The sequence below is a fragment of the Mchenga conophoros genome, linkage group LG19 (genome assembly GCF_057382185.1).
Source record: "Mchenga conophoros isolate Kocher_MC1m ecotype Shallow Benthic linkage group LG19, M_conophoros_male_GT1.1, whole genome shotgun sequence".
Lineage (NCBI taxonomy): Eukaryota > Metazoa > Chordata > Actinopteri > Cichliformes > Cichlidae > Mchenga > Mchenga conophoros.
This window is the reverse complement of record NC_140544.1, coordinates 20,763,925-20,785,859: the sequence shown is the minus strand read 5'-3', so window position 1 is coordinate 20,785,859 and position 21,935 is coordinate 20,763,925. Positions and strand designations below refer to the sequence as shown.

Here is a 21,935-nt window from a genome sequence, read left to right as displayed (position 1 = left end):
TGCAAGGTGGTTGGTGCCTGCCATGGTGGTAAGCCACCAGACTGAAGAAGGAGTCCTATCGGGCTTGGTTAGCCTGTGGGACTCCGGAGGCAGCCGACAGGTATCGACAGGCCAAGCGGAATGCGGCTCGGGCAGTGGCTGAAGCAAAAACTCGGGTGTGGGAGGAGTTCAGAGAGGCCATGGAAAAAGACTTTCAGACTGCCGCGAAGAGATTCTGGCAAACCGTCAGGCGTCTCAGGCGGGGAAAGCGGTGCTCTACCTGCACTGTGTATAGTGCTGGCGGAGCGCTGCTGACTTCGACTGAGAAAATTGTCAGGCGGTGGAAGGAATACTTCGAGGACTTCCTTAATCCCACTGACACGTCTTCCGAGGAGGAAGCAGAGTCTGGGGATGAGGGGAATGACCCGCCAATTTCCAGAGGCGAGGTCACTGAGGCAGTTAAACAACTCCTTGTTGGCAGAGCCCCTGGTGTTGATGAGGTCCGCCCCGAGTTCCTGAAGGCTCTGGACGTTGTAGGGCTGTCCTGGTTGACACGCCTCTACAATGTTGCGTGGCAGTACCCCTGGACTGGCAGACCGGGGTGGTGGTCCCCATCTTTAAGAAGGGGGACCGGAGGGTGTGTTCCAACTACAGGGGGATCACACTCCTCAGCCTCCCTGGGAAAGTCTATGCCAGGGTGCTGGAAAGGAGAGTTGGGAGTTTGCCCAACCAGTCTACATGTGTTTTGTGGACTTGGAAAAGGCATTCGACTGTGTCCCTTGGGGTGACCTGTGGGAGGTGCTGCGGGAGTATGGGGTGTCTGGCCCATTGCTACGGGCCATTCGATCCCTATACAACCGTTGCAAGAGCTTGGTTCGCATTGCCGGCAATAAGTCGGACTCGTTCCCGGTGGGTGATGGGCTCCGCCAGGGCTGCCCTTTGTCACCGATTCTTTTCATAATTTTTATGGACAGGATTTCTAGGCGCAGCCAAGTGGCGGAGGGCTTTCACTTCAGTGGTCTCAGAATCTCATCTCTGCTTTTCGCGGATGATGTGGTTCTGTTGGCTTCATCGGGTGGGGGCCTCCAGCTCGCACTGGAATGGTTCGCAGCCGAGTGTGAAGCAGCGGGAATGAGGATCAGCACCTCCAAATCTGAGGCCATGGTTCTCAGCTGGAAAAGGGTGGAGTGCCCACTCCAGGTCGGGGATGAGTTCCTGCCCCAAGTGGAGGAGTTCAAGTATCTCGGGGTCTTGTTCGTGAGTGATGGGAGAAGGGAGCCGGAGATCGACAGACGGATTGGGGCTGCAGCTGCAGTAATGCGGACGCTGCACCGGTCCGTCGTGGTGAAGAGGGAGCTGAGTGTAAAAGCGAAGCTCTCAATTTACCGGTCGATCTACGTCCCTACCCTCACCTATGGCCACGAGCTGTGGGTAGTGACCGAAAGAACGAGATCGCGGATACAAGCGGCGGAAATGAGCTTCCTCCGAATGGTGGCTGGCCTCTCCCTTAGATATAGGGTGAGAAGTCTGGCCATCCGGGAGGGGCTCAGAGTAGAGCTGCTGCTCCTCCACATCGAAAGGAGCCAGCTGAGGTGATTCGGGCATCTGACAAGGATGCCTCCTGGGTGCCTCCTGGGGTTGGTGTTCCGGGCATGTTCCGCCGGGAGGAGGCCCCCCGGGGCAGACCCAGGACACGCTGGAGAGATTATATCTCTCAGCTGGCCTGGGAACACTTTGGTGTTCCCACGGATAAGCTGGAGGAGGTGGCTGGGGAGAGGGAGGTCTGGGCTTCTCTGCTTAGGCTGCTGCCCCCGCGACCCGGCCCCGGATAAAGCGGATGAAGATGGATGGATGGACATTTTACATTTTATGTATAATGTAAATTAAAACAGAATGCAAGGATTCACAAGTGTCATAAAGCCATATTTTATCCACAATACTCTTCCATTAAAAATGTTAGCTCATTTTGACAGGAGTGAGACAACTCAAAAAGTTGGGATGGAGGCAACTATTGTCTGGAAATTTAAGTGATACTAAAAAGAAACAGCTGGAGGAACATTGTGCGACTATTAGCTTAATTGGCAACAGATTAGTAACATGACTGGGTATGAAACGAGCATCTTAGAGAGTTAAGCACAAGTTCACAAATCTGCAAAATCTGCATTTATAAATTGTGAAATGGATTCATTCAGATAAGACGTTTTACAATTCAAGTCATAAAGAAAGTCAGTAAATGGTCAGTAAAAATCACAAAGAATATAGATTATAAATGAAACCATGCAAAACATGGCAAATATTAAGGGAAAATGACTAAATTCTACAAAGTATGGGAAGAGGTGTGTACAATCTGGCATAGAGAAAGTAATAGTCTACTATGGAAAGAATTTGACTTTAAACTAAAAATGTGGTATTTAAATACACCTCTCATAATCTCATCATATGTGAAAGAAATTAAAGTGGAACTGTGTTGGAGGAAATGTGGGAAAACCAGACCACTCACATATTTTTTGAGACTGTCCAGTAATCAAAGGACTCTCGAAAAGGGTCAAGAAGAAACCGATCAAATCTTACCCCATTAGACCCACTGATTTTTCTTTTGGGAACTACTGTATACATAGGGAGACATATAGCTCAGACCAAAGGTGCATTAAAAAAATTAAAAACCTGTGAAGACTTTGAATATTTCTACCGTATGTAATATTTTCAAAAGATACCAAGTATTGAAAGAAAACTCTGTGCACATGCCTGGGATGTTCAGGCCCTCACACAATACTGCACGGAAAAACAAGAATGATTCTGTCATGGAAATTACTGCATGGGCTCAGGAGCACTTCCAGAATTCACTGTCTGTGAACACAGTTCACTGTGCCATAAGGAAATCCAGGTTAAAGCTCCATTAGCAAAGAAATGTCCAGTCTTTTCCTGCAAACTATATTTAAAATGAACTGAGGAAAAGTGGAAAACTGTTCTGTGGTCAGACTAATCGAAATTTAATATTCCTTTTGGATCTAGCATCCTCCATACTCAGGAAAGGAACCACCCAGCTTGTTATCAGTGCCTAGTTCAAAAGCCTGGATCTGTGATGATATGTGGATGTATTAATGGCTATGGAATTGGCAGCATGCCAATCCTGAAATACTGGAATTCCATCCAGATGATGCCTTTCTCGGGGAAGGCCTTGCAAATTTCAGCAAGACAATACTAAACCACATAATGCACTATTACAACAATAAGGCTTCATGGTAGAAGAGTCCAGGTGCTGTCCAGACCATGTTGAAAAATTCTGCACATCATGAAACAAAAAATAGGACAAAGAAGATCTAGGACTGTTGAGCAGCCAAAATCCTATAGCAGAGTGGGACAATGGGACAATATTCCTATTTAAAAAGTCTAGCAGCTGATCTCAGTTCCCAGAAGTCTGAACTGAATGGGGAAGCTACACAGTGGTAAATTGCTCTGTCCCAACTCTTTTGAGACATACTGTTGCCATCAAATTTAAAATGAGCTAAAGACCAATGTTAATCTTGTTAATCTGTGACACATCTGCAGAAGTTGGTAAAACTACTTAAACCAGCAGTGTGTTAATTAAACTATCAGAGTGGCAGCTATAGATCCAGTCAGTGTCTGCAAGCAATTCCACCATTAACTGTACTGAAGCAATGCCACTAGAACAAAAATTAGGTTACATTTACCCACCAGTGAATGTTGTCTCATTTTAAAATACATCTTACCATGTTACCTAAAATTTGGCTCCATACTGTAGTGGTTTACTTATATGCCTAACAAGCAAAAGACCTCTGGTTTAAATATGGGAGGAGAAACAAAGGGCTTCCAGTGTAAAAATCTGCCAAATCAAACGTTCACTGTGGCCAACCCATTGTGAACAAGGGAGGAGCCGAAAGCAGCTTTTATTATATTACCTAAAAACAGAGAGACAGGAATAGAAAGAAAGCCCATTCAAAGCCCATTGCCCTTAAAGTTAATTGACTCTCACCATCACATCTCCCCACTATGAGTGTTACGGCTTTGCCTCTGATTTATATCAGTCAGCTTTCCTGTCATGATGGAGATTAATGGGTGTGTTCTGACAGGTGCAGAAAGCCCTGTATTAGTCTGTCAGCAGCAGAATCAACAATAAACATGCGTAAAGCAGAGATGAAGATACTACTGCCTGGGGCCTGCGTCACCATAGAGGGCTTAGCAGAACTTCCCAGTGAAGCTATGGCAGTGCCAAGCGAAACAAAGCTACAAATGTTCAACGTGGAGTGTGTGGTTCATTGCAGTTGTGTGAGTGCATTTTCTCACTTGTGCATGAGGGGGCTTGTCTTGTTTACAGTTTGATTGGCAGTTTAATGCATTGCAGGGCAGGGTTGGCGCTGAGGAATATTAACATAATTCCCAGAGTGCCAGAATTGGTATTGGGTGTCGAAGAGCTATTCCAAACTCAGCTGTGACCCACAGTAGCACCGGGTCATCTTACCCATGGGCCAACAAACAGACAGCCAGACAGATGCACACACGCACAGTTGATCAGACTCCGATATTCATCACGTTTAACTCAAACAAATTTAATGCATGCATGAACACACATGTAAATGCACACATGTATGAACATCTGGACATGTAATAAAGCCTAGGTGTGCATAACACATGCTCACATGCTTACACGCACACAAACATGCACACACATGCACGTATGCCGGTCCATTTACACTGTGGCGACAGTGAGTCTGTTAACGGGATGCCATAGTACAGAGGGGTGGACAGATTTAGGTCTCCCTCACACCTAGCTGTGCCAGGGGTGGAGGGGGTTGTAGGGTAATGATACCATTAACGCTTGCTGTGCCAACAACCCAACCCTCCCCCCACTTCCTCCAGTGCTCCAATGAGCACCTCCCATTGGGTTTCTCTGCTCTCCACGCAGCAACAACAGTTATTCACCTCTCCCAAAATAAAACAACAGCCAATCACAGGGTTGGAAGACAAGAAGTGATCAGTACGGACATAATCCTTGACCGCAGGTGAAAGAAGGACACTGAGAAGAGAAACAAAAGTAGACCTATAAGCCAGAAAAATGAAAAACGGAGAGAGTTTAACTGCAAGAAATGTGGGAGCAGATAAGCAGAAAAAACAAAAACAAAAAAGGGATGGATAGGGACACAGAAGATGGAGGAGGAAGGAGATTGTGTAATGATGTGTTCGGGTGCTGGCTGTTCCGTTCTTACTGTGGCAGCTACCATGGTAACCTCATAAATAGGTGCCCTACATATCAGCAGGGCATAAGGTTACACAGCTCAGTAAATAAACACACATAAACAGCAGAGGAAGCGTGATGAGGAGAAGGATGGTTGGAGCGAGAGAGGAAAAATAAATTAGTAAGAGAAAAATGTCAAATATAGAGGGGAATAAATGACAACAATGATTTGATTCCTCTGTGTTGATGATAATGTGCGTTTGTCTGGCATGCATAATTACCTAAATCTACAATTTGCAGTAGAACATCCACATTAGGGACTGGCTGAGGTAACACTGCCTTTTTATCATCATTAACTCCAGCTTACGCGCAGACACAGACAAAAAAATTATCAAGTTCTAGTTCCCTTCTCTTTTCCTCTGTAGCACAACTGCAATTTACCGTTACATTTTCCACAGTAAGAAAAACAAAGTCTACACACATGCATACGCCTGCACACACATACAATTACAGAACAAAACAAGTTCAAAACCAGGAAAAGCCAACAAAGAGCCACTCCACAACAAGGAGCTATTCTGTTCTGTGATCCAAAGCCTCAACTTTTTTGATTCAAGCCAAGATAGAGTAACTGTAACAGCATGTTAATTAGAGCTAATTAATACCACCAATTACAGCAGCATCAGTCCGGTTGTGCCACAGCAATGAAATCCTCAGTTTATTTTCAGTCTAATGCTAATCAGCCTGTGTGGTCCCTCTATGTCTATCCCTCAGTCAGGCGCCCTCATACTGCACCTAAATGGATCAACAGTAACATTTAAAAGCACAGATGGCACATTTTTATATACATCAATGAACATAAATTAACCCAGAGTTGCACTGCATGTAGCAATCTTTCCAACATGACAAATTCCCAATCAGTGGACTGCACCCGTAATGGCACCGTCTTGGAATAAGTACTTCATATTACTCAAGCCCTTGAAACACCCATTTCTTTATTTCCTAGCAGCAGCTTGAAATGCAATAATAATAAAACAAATCTCACAGCACCAATAAACTATTTTCTGAAATGTTCATGTCTTTGATTGTCTGTTAGATTATGCATTTGTGAGTGTGACTTTGGAACACTTACTTTAATGACCTCTGGAGTCTGCTGGATAAGAAGGGTTGAGCCAGCATCTCTCAAAGCAGTATGTTCACCAACAGCAACGGTAGCACTTGCTGTGGTTGGCGTAGCAACAGGAGCTGGAGCTTCAGGTGCGGCCACAGGTATGGTTTCATCGGAAAGCGTAGAGGAATGCAAGTTTGCAGGTGCAGAGGATATCGGGGCAGAGACTGGTTTTGAGTCATCCTCATCTGTAGACGCTTCTGGAATTTTATCCACAGACTCGACTGGAGGGTCAGGTGTAGGTGTAGGCAAAGGTTCGGGAGCACTTTCAGGTGTAGATTTAGGTGCTTGTTCAGCTGAAGCACTGCTTTCAGAATCAGATACTGCAGGTGTTGGGGCAGGTGAAACTTCAGGTGTATTTGCCAAGGTGTGTTTTATCAGTGTATCTGAGATTGCATCTGTATGTACAGTTGGAGCGGTGGGAGCAGCTGGTGGGTTTGTGCTCTCCAGAGGAGTATCAGCCCTGCCAGCGGTGGCCAGTGTATCCTGCAGGAGCCTCATCACCTCCCGCTCCTTTCCACTGTTCCTCTCAGCACTCCCTGTGCTCCCTGCTCCGGAATCCACCAGTTCTTGGGCAAAACTCTCAATGCTCTCAAGGATTCTCAGCAACAATGCCCCATCCTCCTCCTCTCCTGCCACATTTTCACTCCTCTCTTCTTTAGGAGGAGTGAAACTCTGGGGAGTTCTGGAGCTAATGCCGTTCATGGTTAAGTGGCTGTCTGGCTTTGAGACTTGGAACAGAGCCATTTTGGGTTGAGTGAAGGACTCACTGGAGGTGATCCCCTGGCTCCCATCTCTCTTCCTGGTTTTGGCTGGAAGTGGAGGCTCTGTCTTTCTGGGATGAGTCATACTTTGAGAGAGATTCTCCAAGTCCATGAGCAGCTTGTCAATGTCATCATTCCTGTGTGCAGCAGCTTTGGGTGCAGAGACTGTTAGTGACGCAGAGGAAGGCCAATTTGAGCCATAGCCAGAGCTGACTGGCAAATTATTTGAAGAGTTATAGAGCGTGTGTGTTTGGGACAGGTGCATGTGTTGCCCCATCATAGTCCCACTTTTGCTCTGGCTGCTGTTCATCCCTCTAGATGGAGTGTGTGTCTGCTGTGAGATTTGTTCTGGTGTCTTTCCCATATCTGCTTCCTCCTCCTCAATATAAAGAGCCTCCATGGGAGATGCTGGGGGAGTGTGTGTATAAGCTGGGGTCGGGGAGTTACGAAGAGGGGAGGAGGAGTGTGTTGGAGAGGAGCTGGATGAAGAGGATATAATGGTTGGAGGAGAGAGAGTATGTTGTGTATAAGAAGAAGTATGTGGATGTTGGATAACTCCATTAGTAAGTGGGGTAGCTCTAAGCTGGGCTGAGCTCTGAACTGGTTTGGTATGGATGGAATCTGATTTTAGAGATAAAGAAGTAGATGAGACAGAGGATGGAGCAGAAACAGAATGTGGAACAGTCTTTGGGATTGGAGGAGAGAGCACCACATCTTCATAGCGAGGAGGTTGTTCATTGCCAAATATCGGCGAATAAGGTCCCTGCTGGATGGAGTGAAGAGTGTTAACCAGTTCAGCCAAATCACTGTGCCCGCTTCCAGGTGCACCCTGTCCACAGCCTCCAAAACCTCCAATTCCTTCCAGCTCCAGAGGCAATCTCTTAAGATAGGAACTGAGACGAGTCATCACAGCCCGATACACACTGTCAGGGCTTGCTTCCCCATCCTCTGGGCCTCCACCAGCTTTGTGTTTGATGCACTGTTTGATTATGTCAGTGCATTTCTTAAGGTCTTCAGAACATTTAAGCAGAATATCAAGGCAGGCACGTATGTCTTCGCCACCTGCTCCGCCAGTAGCTGCCTCCGCTCGCGTCTTCTCCAGCAGACGGGCAATTAAGTTCTCTTCTCCTAGGGTGTTGCGGTACAGGGAGGCCACTGTGTTCAGACTTTGGTCTAATGACCCAATACTCGTGAGGCTGTTTGTTGAGCCACCAGCAACTTTGGTGATGGACGACATGGTGCCTGGGTTGCCCTTAATCTTCGTTTCCTCTAGCACCGTTCCTTTCCCTTGCACAAATGGTGGCAGGTTCTCGTCATTAGAAGAAGCCGTGCCATTTGTCATACCGTTAGTAGTTGCATTTGTGGTAAGGTTGGAGCTGAAGTGGCCATAAATAATCTCCAGGTCGGTGGAGCGACGACTAAAAGAGTCAGGACGGACTTTACGGCCTTTCCGGAAGGTGATGTGGCTGGAGGATGAGAGGCGGAGCTTATCAAATGAAAACTCCTTGAGTTTACCACTGGCCAGGTTGATGGCTTCTTCAGTAATATCCTTCAGACTGCCAGAGGAGGTCATACTCCCAGTCGATGCTCCACCACCAGAGGTCTTCTTACCACGCCATGTTGGGCTCTCTTCTCCTAAAGATAAATTGCCACTGCTGCCTGCCCTCTCTAGGCTCCCATTATGAGTACTATCCATGGCAAGACAAACTTTAGCATGGTTAGGAAGCTGCTGAGCAATAATGTTGCGGGAGTGTATGGGCGAGCTGTTAAGGTCATTGTATTGAGGGTCAGGTGCAACAAGGAGCTCAGAACAGGTGCCACGGTGTGCAACAGTGCAGTCCAAGCCCTGGGACAGTGCTCCACATGGCCCTGAGCAGTAGTGTACTGCATGGGAGTGAGTGCGTCGGTCTACTACCACACTGTTGTAACAGCTCACGCTGCTCACAACAACACGATAGGCTGCTGCCATGGTGACCAATGATCTTCAGGGAATAGGAAGGTCAAAATTATCGGGAAGAGTAAAACAAAAACAATCTACCAAAATTCCTCCTGAATAAAAATATATTTTTGAAACTGCTTCATGAGAAAAATAATTTATGTCCAAACACTGAATCATCTTCCTGGAAAAAAAAAAAAAAAAAAGTCTTTCAACTTCTAGGTGCCATTTTTATGCTGTAACAAAAAAGGCTATCAAAATATATAAAGAAATGCCTACAATAATAAATGGCAAAGTCATGCTAGTCAAAGCTTTAAATAGGCAAAGAATTCTCTGTGGGCCTCTTAATAAGAGCTGTAATGTTTCACCTCTCTCCGCAGGCACCTTCCCCGTTTCCTCTCTAGCAGCAGCTCATTAGCCACTAATGATAGCTGTGGAGAATCGTGACAGCAGAGGATCCAGCTGGGGTATCACCCATCCCTACACAAAATAGCCCAAGGGGCTTAATCCAAGGCCAGCGAGGCTTTAACATTGCCCTAGCCTGGGCTCATCCCCTGGGCAACGTTGGAGAAAAAACTCTTTTTCCTATCAGAGCTCAGGACCATTCGCTGACTCCAACGCAGCTGCAAAATAGCAGGGGACTGACCACAGATGGCCAATGGCCCCTTTCTCTTTATGAGTGTGCGTCTGGGAGATCTCTCTTTCCCGTACTCCCTTACCCCGTCCGTCTTGTTCTGTCAGCAATTTGTTAGGATGAGCATGTGTTTTGGATAGGAGGACACCACCTGTGAGTAAACAAAGAGAAGAGGGGGAAGAGGGAGGAGAAAGGAGTCAGGGTGAGAAAGGGAAAACATGAGAAAAAGTAAATTATTACGACAATAATCAGGAAGTAGACAACTGTGTATTTGAGTGTTTCCATACATGTGCACATATTAGGTGTTTTGTGTGTGCAAGATGCTACAATTTCCAGTTAGTATCCAGCTGTAAGCATCTTTGCTTTAAAATAAGGTAATATAATAATTCTTGTCGTGAATTGGCTATATCAGTAAAATCTGAACTGAAGCGCCATTCTAAAATAACGGTGCAGAAAGGTACCAGACATACCCAAGTTAAAAGTAGGGCAGAATGTTAAAGCAGACAGTCGTGACTCCCTGTTTCGTCAGAGAAGATCAACAAAGACTTTACTATGACCCTGCTGAGAAATCACAACTCAGCTAAAGAGAAGCAGGTGTTGTACGGGGGAGAAAACACCTGGCGCTTTCATGTTTCCATTGCTGTTTTTCTCCATTCTTGGGCACAAATTGCATGTTTGTCAAGGAAATAAAGACGCACCACTGCATTTCCAGAGGATATTTACAATTAATAAGGAGTTTAAAATGAAAAAAATAAAACAGGACAGACTGATTTATTTTAGTGAATATAACTGTTTATTTAAACCTTACAGTGAAATATTAAATATGAAATAATAATAAAGGTTGAACTCTTTAAACTAAGATATACATCTTGGTAATCTTAATTATGCATGTATATATCCACACATATATCTGTATGCACCATTTCTTCTCCTTAAATAATGAGCAAAAGTTTGCATGGTCACACATACAGAAACTATTAACACATATGTTTTTAAAAACATTTATTTTATAGACAGATATCTCTACAGATAGCTAGATAGATAGCTAGATATAGATAGATATAGATATATATACACCATTTTTTTTAATTTTCACATATATTTTATGTGATATGCTCATTTCATCATCTTCCTGAAAATGGGATGTTATGTTCTCCGTTTCCCTGCTTCATATTCAACATATTTGCTTGGGAACATTTCTTAAAAAAACCCCAAAACAAAACAAAAAAAACCCAACTCAGCTCATCTCTGCATTTGAGAGCTACTGGAGACATTGATCTGTACAGTAAAGGAAGTCAAGCAATAAATACCAGTCTCAGAAAGCAAACATACTGTGTAGTAGGATGGCAAACAAGGCTGATTGTTAAAATCATTTGAAGATTATGCACAAGAGTGAAAATAACTTGGCATGTGAAGACCCAGCTCAGTATTATTTCTGTCTCTCCACTCCATTTTCTACATTCCGCTTTTCTAGTTTTAGATGTCTTAGTTTCTGTATTTAATGCACAAATTTCTATTTCTCCATTTTCTTTCCCGTGCTAGAAGAACATCGCTTAGAGGCATTACATCTTACACATATGTACTCATACATATTGTATGGTCCGGACATAAAATTTAATAGTAGTATAGTGCTACTGCAGTCACAACCACAAGCATTCGTAGCATACATGAAAACAGTGTCTCAAAACCCCACGTTTGTGAATTCAGGACTGCATACTTGTGGGATTCAAGATTTTCAGAATGACCACAGGAGGGGAAAAGCACAGAAAGGTTAGAATAACTTAGACTGAGTGTGCAGACACATGATATTTAATGGGTTCTTAAGGAGATGGAGTTTCCTACTTAAATCTGTCAAAAACAAAAAACAAAAACAACAACAACAACAACAACAACTGAAAGAGAAGGAGGTGGGCTTCTGCGTAGGGGAGAGTGGGGGAGGGGGTGTTCGGTGTCTGGATAAACAACAATTAAGAAACTGTATGGGAAAAACAAAAAACAAAAACAGGCAATCCCCTTCCACCCCTTTCCACACACACACACACACACACACACACACACACACACACACACACACACACCTCTGTCTTACTTTTTCCTCTCCTGTGTTTCTAACCAAACACATGCAACAGCTGGATGCTGCTGAATCAGTCTCTTGGGCAGGAAGTTACATTTCCTGGCAAGCTGCTCTTGAAATGTGGACAGTCAGTTAGAAAAACATGATTACAGGATGACAATCACACACACACACACACACACATCCACACAAACATGTCCACTCACACTCCTTACTGTGCACACTGTGTTAAATATCTGTGTGTATAGCTTGGTAAATGACAGCTTCCCAAACTGATACTGAGCATGTAAACAAACTCCGCTGGTGTTTATAACACTGACCAGCCTACGCGCACACATACATGGATGTGAATACACCCACCCACAAGTGTCCTCACATGCCTCACTGACACATATTTCAGAAAAAGAGGATTCTCACACACACACACACACACACACACACACACACACACACACACACACACACACTCTGTGTTAGTTTTTTTCGAGGCCTGCTCTGATTTATCACTAGCTAAATATTTTTTTTCTGTTGCACATATTTTAGAGGCAAGGTAGCAGAGGATGCACAGAGGTACACTGCCAGCTTCCAGCTCAAAATCAACAAGCCAAAGCTCCGAGTCAAAATCTGTACAGGAAAAGTGTGGGTTTGTTTTTAAAGTGTCTTGAACATCTTGAGGGGGAAAAAAACAAGATTACAAAATATTAACCAAATGCAAGTAGGTGCTTTATTTTTCCATGCTAAATCTATAAATAGAGAAATATCTTAGTCCGGATGATGTTTTCAGTTGAGGGTAAGAACAACCCTCAAGTTTAAGTTTTCTGAGATTAGATTGTTGTGTTTGTTTGGCCTATGCATTAAAAAGCACAACAAGTAGAAAGTAATGAACTTGAGTCCTTATGTTTGTGGCAACCTGTTGCCTTTTTCCACTTTTCTCTCTCCCATCCTCTCTGACTTTCTTTGGCTCTTCCTCCCATCTCCTTCTTCCACCTAACATAGTTATTTTTTCAACTTGACCTTCACCAGGAAGCATTAAATCTCTTGTCACACTCTCTAATCCTCATTTGTTATCCCATGTGTAATATACCACTGTTTTCTGTCTGTGTGGGTGCATGTGCTGTCATTGGCTGTCACAGCAATAGGCCCGAGGGGCCTCCTGGGGGAGCGGGTCTTACACAGACACACATACACATCCTGAGGCACAATTTCAGTGTTGTTATTGAGATCACACAGCGAGAACAGACCTCTGGTATGCCACACTCATACTAAACACAAGAGAGAGAGACAGATTAGTGTGGGTACTGACTTCTGCCCCATGAGGAACAACAGTTGCCTAATAAAGAGGAGTTACTGGAATTTTTTAAAATATAACTTCCCTATGAGATACACAGAAACATAAACACACAAAGATGCAAAGATGACAAACACATGCATAAATACATGTGATTAATTGTTCAAAGTGTCAGTTTTAAACACCCCCTGCTCCACTCCCTGTTTTGTAATTTCTGTCTCCATCTATTTCACTCACTGTTTGATCTTTGCAAATGTCTAATAAACTAAATGCAGTTCTGACCCACTTCTTTGCCTCCCTCTGTAATCCTCACATAAATTATTTACTCTAACTCTTTGAATCCACACACACAAGTTACAGAGTCATGTCTTTGAAAAGAGAATCAAACTTATTCTGTATCCACATTTGTTCATCAGCTCTGCGTCAGTCAACTGTTGAACTGTAATGTTCTGGCAAGAGCACAAAGGTGGAGACAAATAGATACTCTGGCAGACAGCAGTGCCCATGTAAAGTCTTGGCTACATTTTCAGTTATCATTTTCTGTGTCAGCTGCAAAGAATGGGACATCATGTATTAATTAAAGCTGAAATAAACTTTAAACTCTTTTCTCTAATAAGAAAATCTACAGTAACTTATACTGCATGTTTTAAATGTGACATATAGATATGTAAAACACAGCAGGAGATTTCTGCTGATTGTGCCAGAAGCATAAGACCATTAGCTTGAGAAAAGCTGGTGTTTTGATGGTCTAGAGCATGGAGAAAAAAAATGATCCAGTTCGTTGCTGTAAAAAAGATATACTATGTAAACCAGATGTCTGTAAACAAGCCAAAACACAGGGGAAGAATCCGAGGATATCTGAGACAATAAATGATTAAGGGACAGTTAAGGTATTTGCGTCCAAAGCCCTCAAGTTAGAAAGAATATATCTGCTTGTTTAAATAAAAGATAGTGTTTTCATACATTTATGTATAAGGAATAACTCAGACAAACACAGAGATGCTTTTTAATTTGTGGAGAAAGTTTGTGAAATTTTCCAACGCTCCTACACAACACAGTTGAGGCTCTTAAAGGAGAAAATGGAAAAGGAACCACGTAAAGAGCATGTGTTCATTTTCAACATTGTATATAATTAATTTGAAGGAGTAAAGTGGTATGTGCTATCTGGCAGAGACTTGATGGTTCTCTTGTTATGTCTGCCGAAATTATTGTCTGGATGAGAACCAGGCTTACAGCACAAATCACTGCACTCTAGACAAACAAAAACGCACATACAGCTGTCAATACGAAACCGCATCTGCAGGCTTGATACAGCATGTCCCAGAATAACAGCATTGGTTTTTACAGGTCAAAACAGCAGCTAGAGCTGAAAAGAAGTAAGCTGCATGCAAGAAGATCCTGCTCAGGTTCAGGTAGGGGGAGTTTCCATTGTGAAGGCGTATTTTTTCCTCAACGGGGAGCGGAAATGGAGCACAAAGAAAGGCTTATAGTTTGGTTATACTTTGGTTTATAGTTACATAATGCCATTCATCTTAATAATATGACAAAAGTTGATCAATTTGCTTTCGATTACTTTGACCTACTAGGTAACAAATTCTAAGGACCAAATATTTACCAAGATAACTTTTTCCAACACTTGGTAGTGTATCTAGTATATATATATATATAATGTTTGATTGTGTAGACAAGGAGCAAGACTAAGAAAAAAAGTAGATCGTTCCAGAGTATACTACTGTGCAAAACTTGAGCCACCCCTCATTTCTTTACTTTTTCCAAGTAATTGCTTCACATAGTTTTCAGAAATAGTTCTCCAGGCATCTTGAAGAAAATTTCTTCTATGGATGTTGGCTGTCTTTTGTTCTTTTCTATATTAAGATTACAGTCGATTCCTTCAGTAATGTTGAGTTCGGGGCTCTGGGGAGGCCGATCGATGACTTTTTGTTCTCCACTGTTTTCTATCAAGGTATGCTTTTACCTCATTAGCAGTGTGTTTGCGATAACTCATGCTGAAAAATGAATCCACTGCCAATCAGATGCTTTCCAGATGGTTTTGCATGCTGGATTAAAATCTGTGTTTCTGCATTTACAATTCCACCAACTTTGACAAGATCTTCCACACCATTGGCGTGCAGACGTGACAGAGCCTCCACAGTGTTTTACAGATGGCTGCATGCACTCGCTGTTTTACCTCTCTCCTGACCTCCTCTGTAAATATTAATGATTCAAACAAAAGAATTTCTCACTCTCTTCCACTCCATAAGACCTGTTGCCACTTATTTTCAGTCAGTTCTTGCGTAATTCCACCTTTTCTCCCCATTTCCCTTTCTTTTTGGTAGCCACCCCTACACTGAGACCATTTCTGGTTAAGTTTCAGTGAACAGTAGATGGATCAACTGAAGGGATGTCTGGATTTGTTGGATGCCAACAGCTGCCTAAAGTCACTTTATATTGTAAGGTAAAGGCACAGAATAAACCCACACTCAATAAGAGCTGGGATAGGCTCCAGCCACCCCTTACCACCCTGAATGGGATAAGCAGGTAAGAGTATGGACGGCTGCGAGAGGGTCTTACTTGGTGTTCTTACCATAGACACACAGCTTTAAGTCCTGGCATGAGCTTGAAATAGTAAATATTAGTTGTTCAATAACCAGCTGACTCATAGGTTTGAATAATATCATGGCAGTATGTACTCCAACATCTTTCTTTTGTGAAGCATGTTTGTATAGTTAATGCAGATTAAATAAGATTTAATGAACATGTAAGGGTTGGATAGTTTTCTCTGCAGAGTCATTGCTGATTGTCTGAGACCACTAAAGACAAGATTTTGGCCAGTTCCTTATAGAAGCACGCACATAGGTACACAGAGTCATACAATCTGATTTTACTTAAGACATTAGTTATTCTAATATTCATAATAAATAAATTATCTGAATAACATTATTTGAAACGTAACTATTTTTTTTCTGATCAATCCACCATATACAACTAAGGAGATAAATACTCAATCAAGTCCAATAGTACTGCAAGGTTCACTCCACTCCAGTCTTCCACCGACTCTTCCAGTGCTGCACCGGCTGTTGCCAGCTGCATCTCTCATGAAAGGGGGATATGTGAATAGCTTGACGCCTCATTAGGAACAAAACAGAAACGACTAGGACCCCAGGACACGCGGACACACACACACACACATGCACTGTATAGCCCCTTAGGGAAGGTGTTGAGGGCAGAGGAGAGGATGTTTTTGTGCTTCTGAGCAGATGAAGGAAAACGGTGACTCACATCTTCTCTTATCCTTACATGTTTCCTGGTTAAAACAGCTTGACCTTATAAGGCTAAGACACACAGTCTTGATCTCTCTCTCACACAAACACACACAAGAACACCTTACTGTTCCACTGCAGAGGGCAGAAAAAACAAGCTGTAAATATTCAACACTGTAGCCCACATGAGAAGATGATGAAAGCTGGCATCAGCTTCAAAACACCAAAAACTGCAGATACCAACAAACACAGTCAAATATACCTGTGTAAAATAGATGCAAACAAACAAATACATCCATGCATAGATGCACATAGACCACCACACACACACACACGCACGCACCTGTCCATTATGCCTTGCCTGCAACCCATAATGACCCAGTCCTTGTATAGCCACTTATTTAACAAACACATTTGTAGTGATGTCACACTTTTGGCTGGATTTTGCTAATGCACAAGGAGTCACATAAATCAGACATTAGGCGCGCACACACACACACACACACACACACACACAGGATAAAAAGACAAAGGACACATAAATAAATGTAATGTAATGTGCCAAGACAGCTGACCTGGATTTCACTAGTCGTCAGTTTATTCCTGCTACCACCTGCAGCCCAAGACCCAACGGCAACTAGCTTACACCACCTACTTCCAACAAGAAATCTGGCAGCTGAACACAAACATCAATCACACACAAACCAAAGGAAATAATATGAAAAGGAAAATGTTTTGCATTTGGAGCAACAGGACTTAAAATCACTTACTTAAAACATGAATATATCCTAACCAAACTGCACATTTTACCCTTATTACTAATAATAATACAGTAATACACAACACACTGTAATGTATCTCTGGCTTATTCCTTACACATGAAGCGACTTCTCAAACCAAATTCATTCCATCTGTGTAGGAGTGTCGGTGTAAAGTGGGAAAACAGCATCCAAGTGAAGTAGTTTGTTTATTACAATCTCACACACAGCTGGATCACTGTTTTTGCTTTTTTCTCCTTTTTCCTTTTGTCTCTGCGTCCCTTTTTTCCTTCTTTCTTTTGTAAAGCTTTGAAACGTTGCCAGTGAACGTAACGCCAGAATCGCCCAGGTTCCTCTTGTCATTGATTATTGATATACTCCCCAATAATACCAAAAAGTAAGCTTAATGTAAAATTAGAAAACCCAATGCATTTGCACTGCAGTTTTTCAGGTTATTATGTGTCATTAAAATTTGTTAAGCAACACTTAGTGAACATATTTAGTTATTTCAGTTTGCAACTTTTTAACTTTTTAGAGCCCAAATGGTCCAAAGAATAGGCTTATATATACCAAATATATCAAGTTTACAAATTCAGTATCAATGTTTAAATGTTTTGTAGTTAAACTCAGTACTCTTGTACTAGCTCAAGGATATCCAGCATGAATATTCTGTGTTCAGGAAGTTGTTATGAACAGTTAACTGGCCTCAAACAATCTTTATTTGCTTACAGAGGCTTTAGCCGACCTTGATGGAGACTGTGTTACTATGCAGTAAAGCATTATCAAAGCTAGACCACTACAAAAATAGCCAGTCATTAAGAGGAGCTGAGTGTTCATATATATTTGGAGCAGTCCAAAACTACACATCATGGAGCCAGTCCCAAGCCCATTCCCAGACCCAACGCTGGTTGGATATAAATTTCTTGTTCAAGAAACATCTGAACTCAGACATTCCCCAAATACCAGAGTGTTTCTACAATAACAAATATCATTCAACAACGACACAATGACCAAATCTCTCCAAATAAGCCACAGCAGGCACACACAGCTCAAAACCATCATATGAGAGTCCAAAGCTTAAACTGCAAACTGGCTAATTGTGACGAGGTCAGCATGACCCATTGCTGAGTATAGACTTACGGTGATAGGTGTTGTGGAGAGGTGTGCCTTTAGCGCTTCTGAAATGACATGTTTGTACATTAGCACACACATTAGTGAGTGTGAATCAGACTTGAGAGAGGAGAAAGTGAGGGAGAGGCAAAAGCAGACTTTCAAATCCTGCCAGGTATTTGATTTCCAATCATTTTCGCCATTATTCAGTGAACAAAAGGCAAAAGCTACAAACCACATAAAACCACCTTTCATTTTTTATTTATTTTTCCCCCTTTACATAAGTGTCTTCTCTTTTATATTCACCTAAAACTTAGTAGTAACATACTATCAATAGTGTTAGATGTTCTAATTCACTGAAATCAGTTGGCTTTTAAAAAATGTGGATTTATTAGAGAATGAAATAAAAATTTTATGTTTTCACTAAATACGTTCTTAGAATTCATTTTAAAGCTCACCCCACGGCTTTTTAAAAATCACAAAATATTAAATCTTAATTGCAAATCTCTTTAAAAAGCCTTCAAAAGAGTTCACATCTGTCATTATGACTTTCATGGAAATATAGTATAGACTCAAAAAAAGGATCTTAAAGGCATAAAATCAGTGGTGTAAAGTATATATATATATATATATATATATATATATATATATATAATTATATATATAATTTCACAGGCAGACATAAAAAATAATTTAAAAAAACAAAACAAAACAATATATTCTCACTTTCCTCAAGACATCTTCTGGATGTCCAAACATAATGTCTTTGAGACATTTGTGCGCTCATCTAGGTCGATACATGCAGGCAGCACGACTGTGTTTATAATGAGAGAAAGAGTAGAGATCTCCAGATTTTAACAGAAATCCATATAAGTGCATGTTTAGACTGAAGAGCCAGAGTTAGACTAACTAGTCTGAGGGTTGTCTATGTGTGTAGGTATGTGCGCTTATGTGTGTGTATGTGTGTGTTGACTGCTGTCCCTGTCCATCAGAGGGTCATATGAGGAGCAGATTAGGGTTTCTAACCGCAAATCCCTGTCGCCACAACCCCGACGTCACGAGTCAGCGAGGAGTCATCGTGTTCCGAACCACCGGTGACTCACCCCTCCTCATCTCGCTACATGCACACCAATACGCACACACAGAAAACCCCACATCTAAATCAGGACTTAGTGGTACAACCCATGTTCGTCAACCATTCGGCAAGACCAACATTTCAACAAGTCGATTTGAGCCAGAACTGATGACTGCCATTAGTTAAAGTATGACTACAACTAAAACTGTTTTCATGCATGCATTGCAACCCTTTGCTATGTCCGCTCTAGAGCAAAAAGCCTGTACAATGCCCGATTGTGCTCATGGGAACTGTCTAGTGAATTCACATCGAGCGAGTGGCCAATATGTCTCCTGTGTTAGCCAGCTAATACCCTCTCTTAAATCAAACAGAGTATTCCCAATGGTGAGATCGCATTGGATGTGGACTTTCTCCCGCACTGCGCTACATGTGAGAAAGGAGCACCTCGAACAGCATCCTGGCCCGATTCTCCCATTTTTATTATTCTGTATAGGCATTGTTTCATTTGTTTAAAGTTATTCACCATTTAGTAAGTGACCAACTCTGTAGAAAGAACCATCAGACACATTAATAATTAAATACACAAATAAAAAATTATGATGTAGTCTAATTTTCTAAAAATGTATAATTTTATGTCTGAAGGGAATTTGGTATCTTACTGTGAAGCCTTCCAAATACTATGAGCCCAAGATGAAAACTCAAATGAGTCTTTGGCTTGGACAGGATGGCTAAGGTTTCCTTTTTAAACACACCTCACAATACTTTACCAAACCTATAATCAAGATTTCCATGATGCATACTTGGAAGGCAAATGTGGTATAAATTATATAAATGATCCTCTAATTTATCATTTAGTGGATTATGTCAGCCGGTAGGACCCTGACTAACCGCTCTACATAAGAGTCATTAATAAACTGACCTATTAGCTAAAGGGATTGCTGTTCTTTGGATTAATAAAAAAAATCTTCAGACTTACAGTAAATCCTCCACAAAGATGTAACGTCCAGCTGTTTTTCCACATCTATGGTGTGCCAAAAAGTGTTTAGCTGCACATTTTCAGCACAACCAGAATCTAGCACCAAGTGGCAAGCTGTCACTTTAAGCCTGTTAGGAGGGAGGGGGGTATTTACAACCCGACACACAAGCGAGACTATAAAACTGGACTCTCTTCACCTCTCTCTCAACCCTTCTCCCTCCTTTCTATTAAACCAGCGGTTGTGCAAAACCTCAACAGACAGAAAAAAGAAATTAGTGCATGTAGTGGGAGCAATAAAGACACTACATGAGGAAGTAACAGATATTAAACAGCTTACAGGATTCATTACAGCTGGAGATGAAAGTAGGACCAAAGCAACTGAACTGCTCTTTTATAAGGAATTAACCCTAAAAATAAATGTTTTGGCACAAACACACATAAAAAAAAATTCCAAATCTGCCTCCGTCTCACACACAGACACACAGCCACACACACACATGCACGCCACATCCGCTGTTACCAGGTTATTTTGTTCCCTAGTGTTTAGAGTCTATTCTTGGAGTCGTGTTTGTGTATGTGACCCCTCCGAATGCCTTTTCATCTCAAGAGCGCATGTTTGTGAGTTTTTCTGTACGTAAGTGCATCAAGCAAAAACAAGGCCATGTTTATGCATTTAAATCCATATAAATTTTCAAAATCGTCATTCACAGCTACATAAAAATGTTCCCTTTTTCTTCCCAGCTCCTGCTTACTACCTCCACTTCCTTCTCGCTCCTTCTCCTTTACTTGTCATATAAACCTCTCTTTAGTGTTATCTAGCCTTTAAAGTCCTTAAAGACAACTTAAAAATCTAAAGTATCTTTCCATTTCTGTCCACTCTTCCTTCATGTTTTTCTGGGGCCTTACTTGATATTTTATTTCATCTGCTTGGAAGCCGCACACCAGCAGCAGGGCTTTTCATTCACTTACCCCTGAACCCTCAGTGGCTGCCAAGTGGAACACATGCTGGCTGGAATATGGCTTTATCTGAGCATGTGGTTGAGCTGCTGAGGCAAAGCTCAGGGTTTAGGTCTAGACTTCAGAAGCAGCTCCTCCTTTATTGTACATTGCATTTGCCACGGTATAAATATACAACTCAGTTTGAATCATGCTGGGCATAGACGCCACCACAGTGGGTTTTACATTAAACAATCAAGATGTGATTGAAATGCAGACTTTAAGCTGTAATTCAGGGGGTTTTACAAAAACTGTTTACAAATAGCTTCCATTTTTATACATAGATCCCCATTTTCGACGGTGAAAACTGACTGGACATATTAACTGTACTTTCATTTATGCAGAGAGAAACACAGAGGGACGTATACTGCACATTCATTCAAAATGAAGATTAAAAAATAATTTTTGCCACTTTTATTTGCAATCTTTGGCAATTATCAGCAGAAATTGCAAAATATAAGCACGTATCACGTTTTTGCTTTTCATTAGATCATTTCCTCAACGTTACATAAACATTTCTTTACTTTCAAGGAAAATTAATGTTATAAGTACTGTGATTTTTCTTACAGGTGAGTAAACAAATAAGTAAAAGAGGCAAAACTGTGCCTCAAAGCAAGAAGGTTGAAGCAGAATAGAAACAGAGAATAAAACCCCAACACCCACCCACCCACCCACACAAAGAAAACACACAAAGATAATATAATAACACACAATGAGCTTGTTTGT

At 42.0% G+C, this 21,935-nt stretch overlaps 1 protein-coding gene across 2 annotated transcripts in view; it reads right to left on the bottom strand.

Moving 5' to 3' along the window:
• Positions 1–21,935, bottom strand: part of LOC146552174 (serine/threonine-protein phosphatase 2A regulatory subunit B'' subunit alpha-like) — a 62,575-nt gene that overhangs the window by 21,722 nt on the left and 18,918 nt on the right. For both annotated transcript variants that reach the window (XM_085257161.1, XM_085257162.1), the window contains exon 2: positions 6,303–9,823. In XM_085257161.1, coding sequence (XP_085113287.1) covers positions 6,303–9,071 — 2,769 coding nt within the window. In that variant the 5' untranslated portion in view covers positions 9,072–9,823. The remainder of the gene's footprint in view (positions 1–6,302; positions 9,824–21,935) is intronic.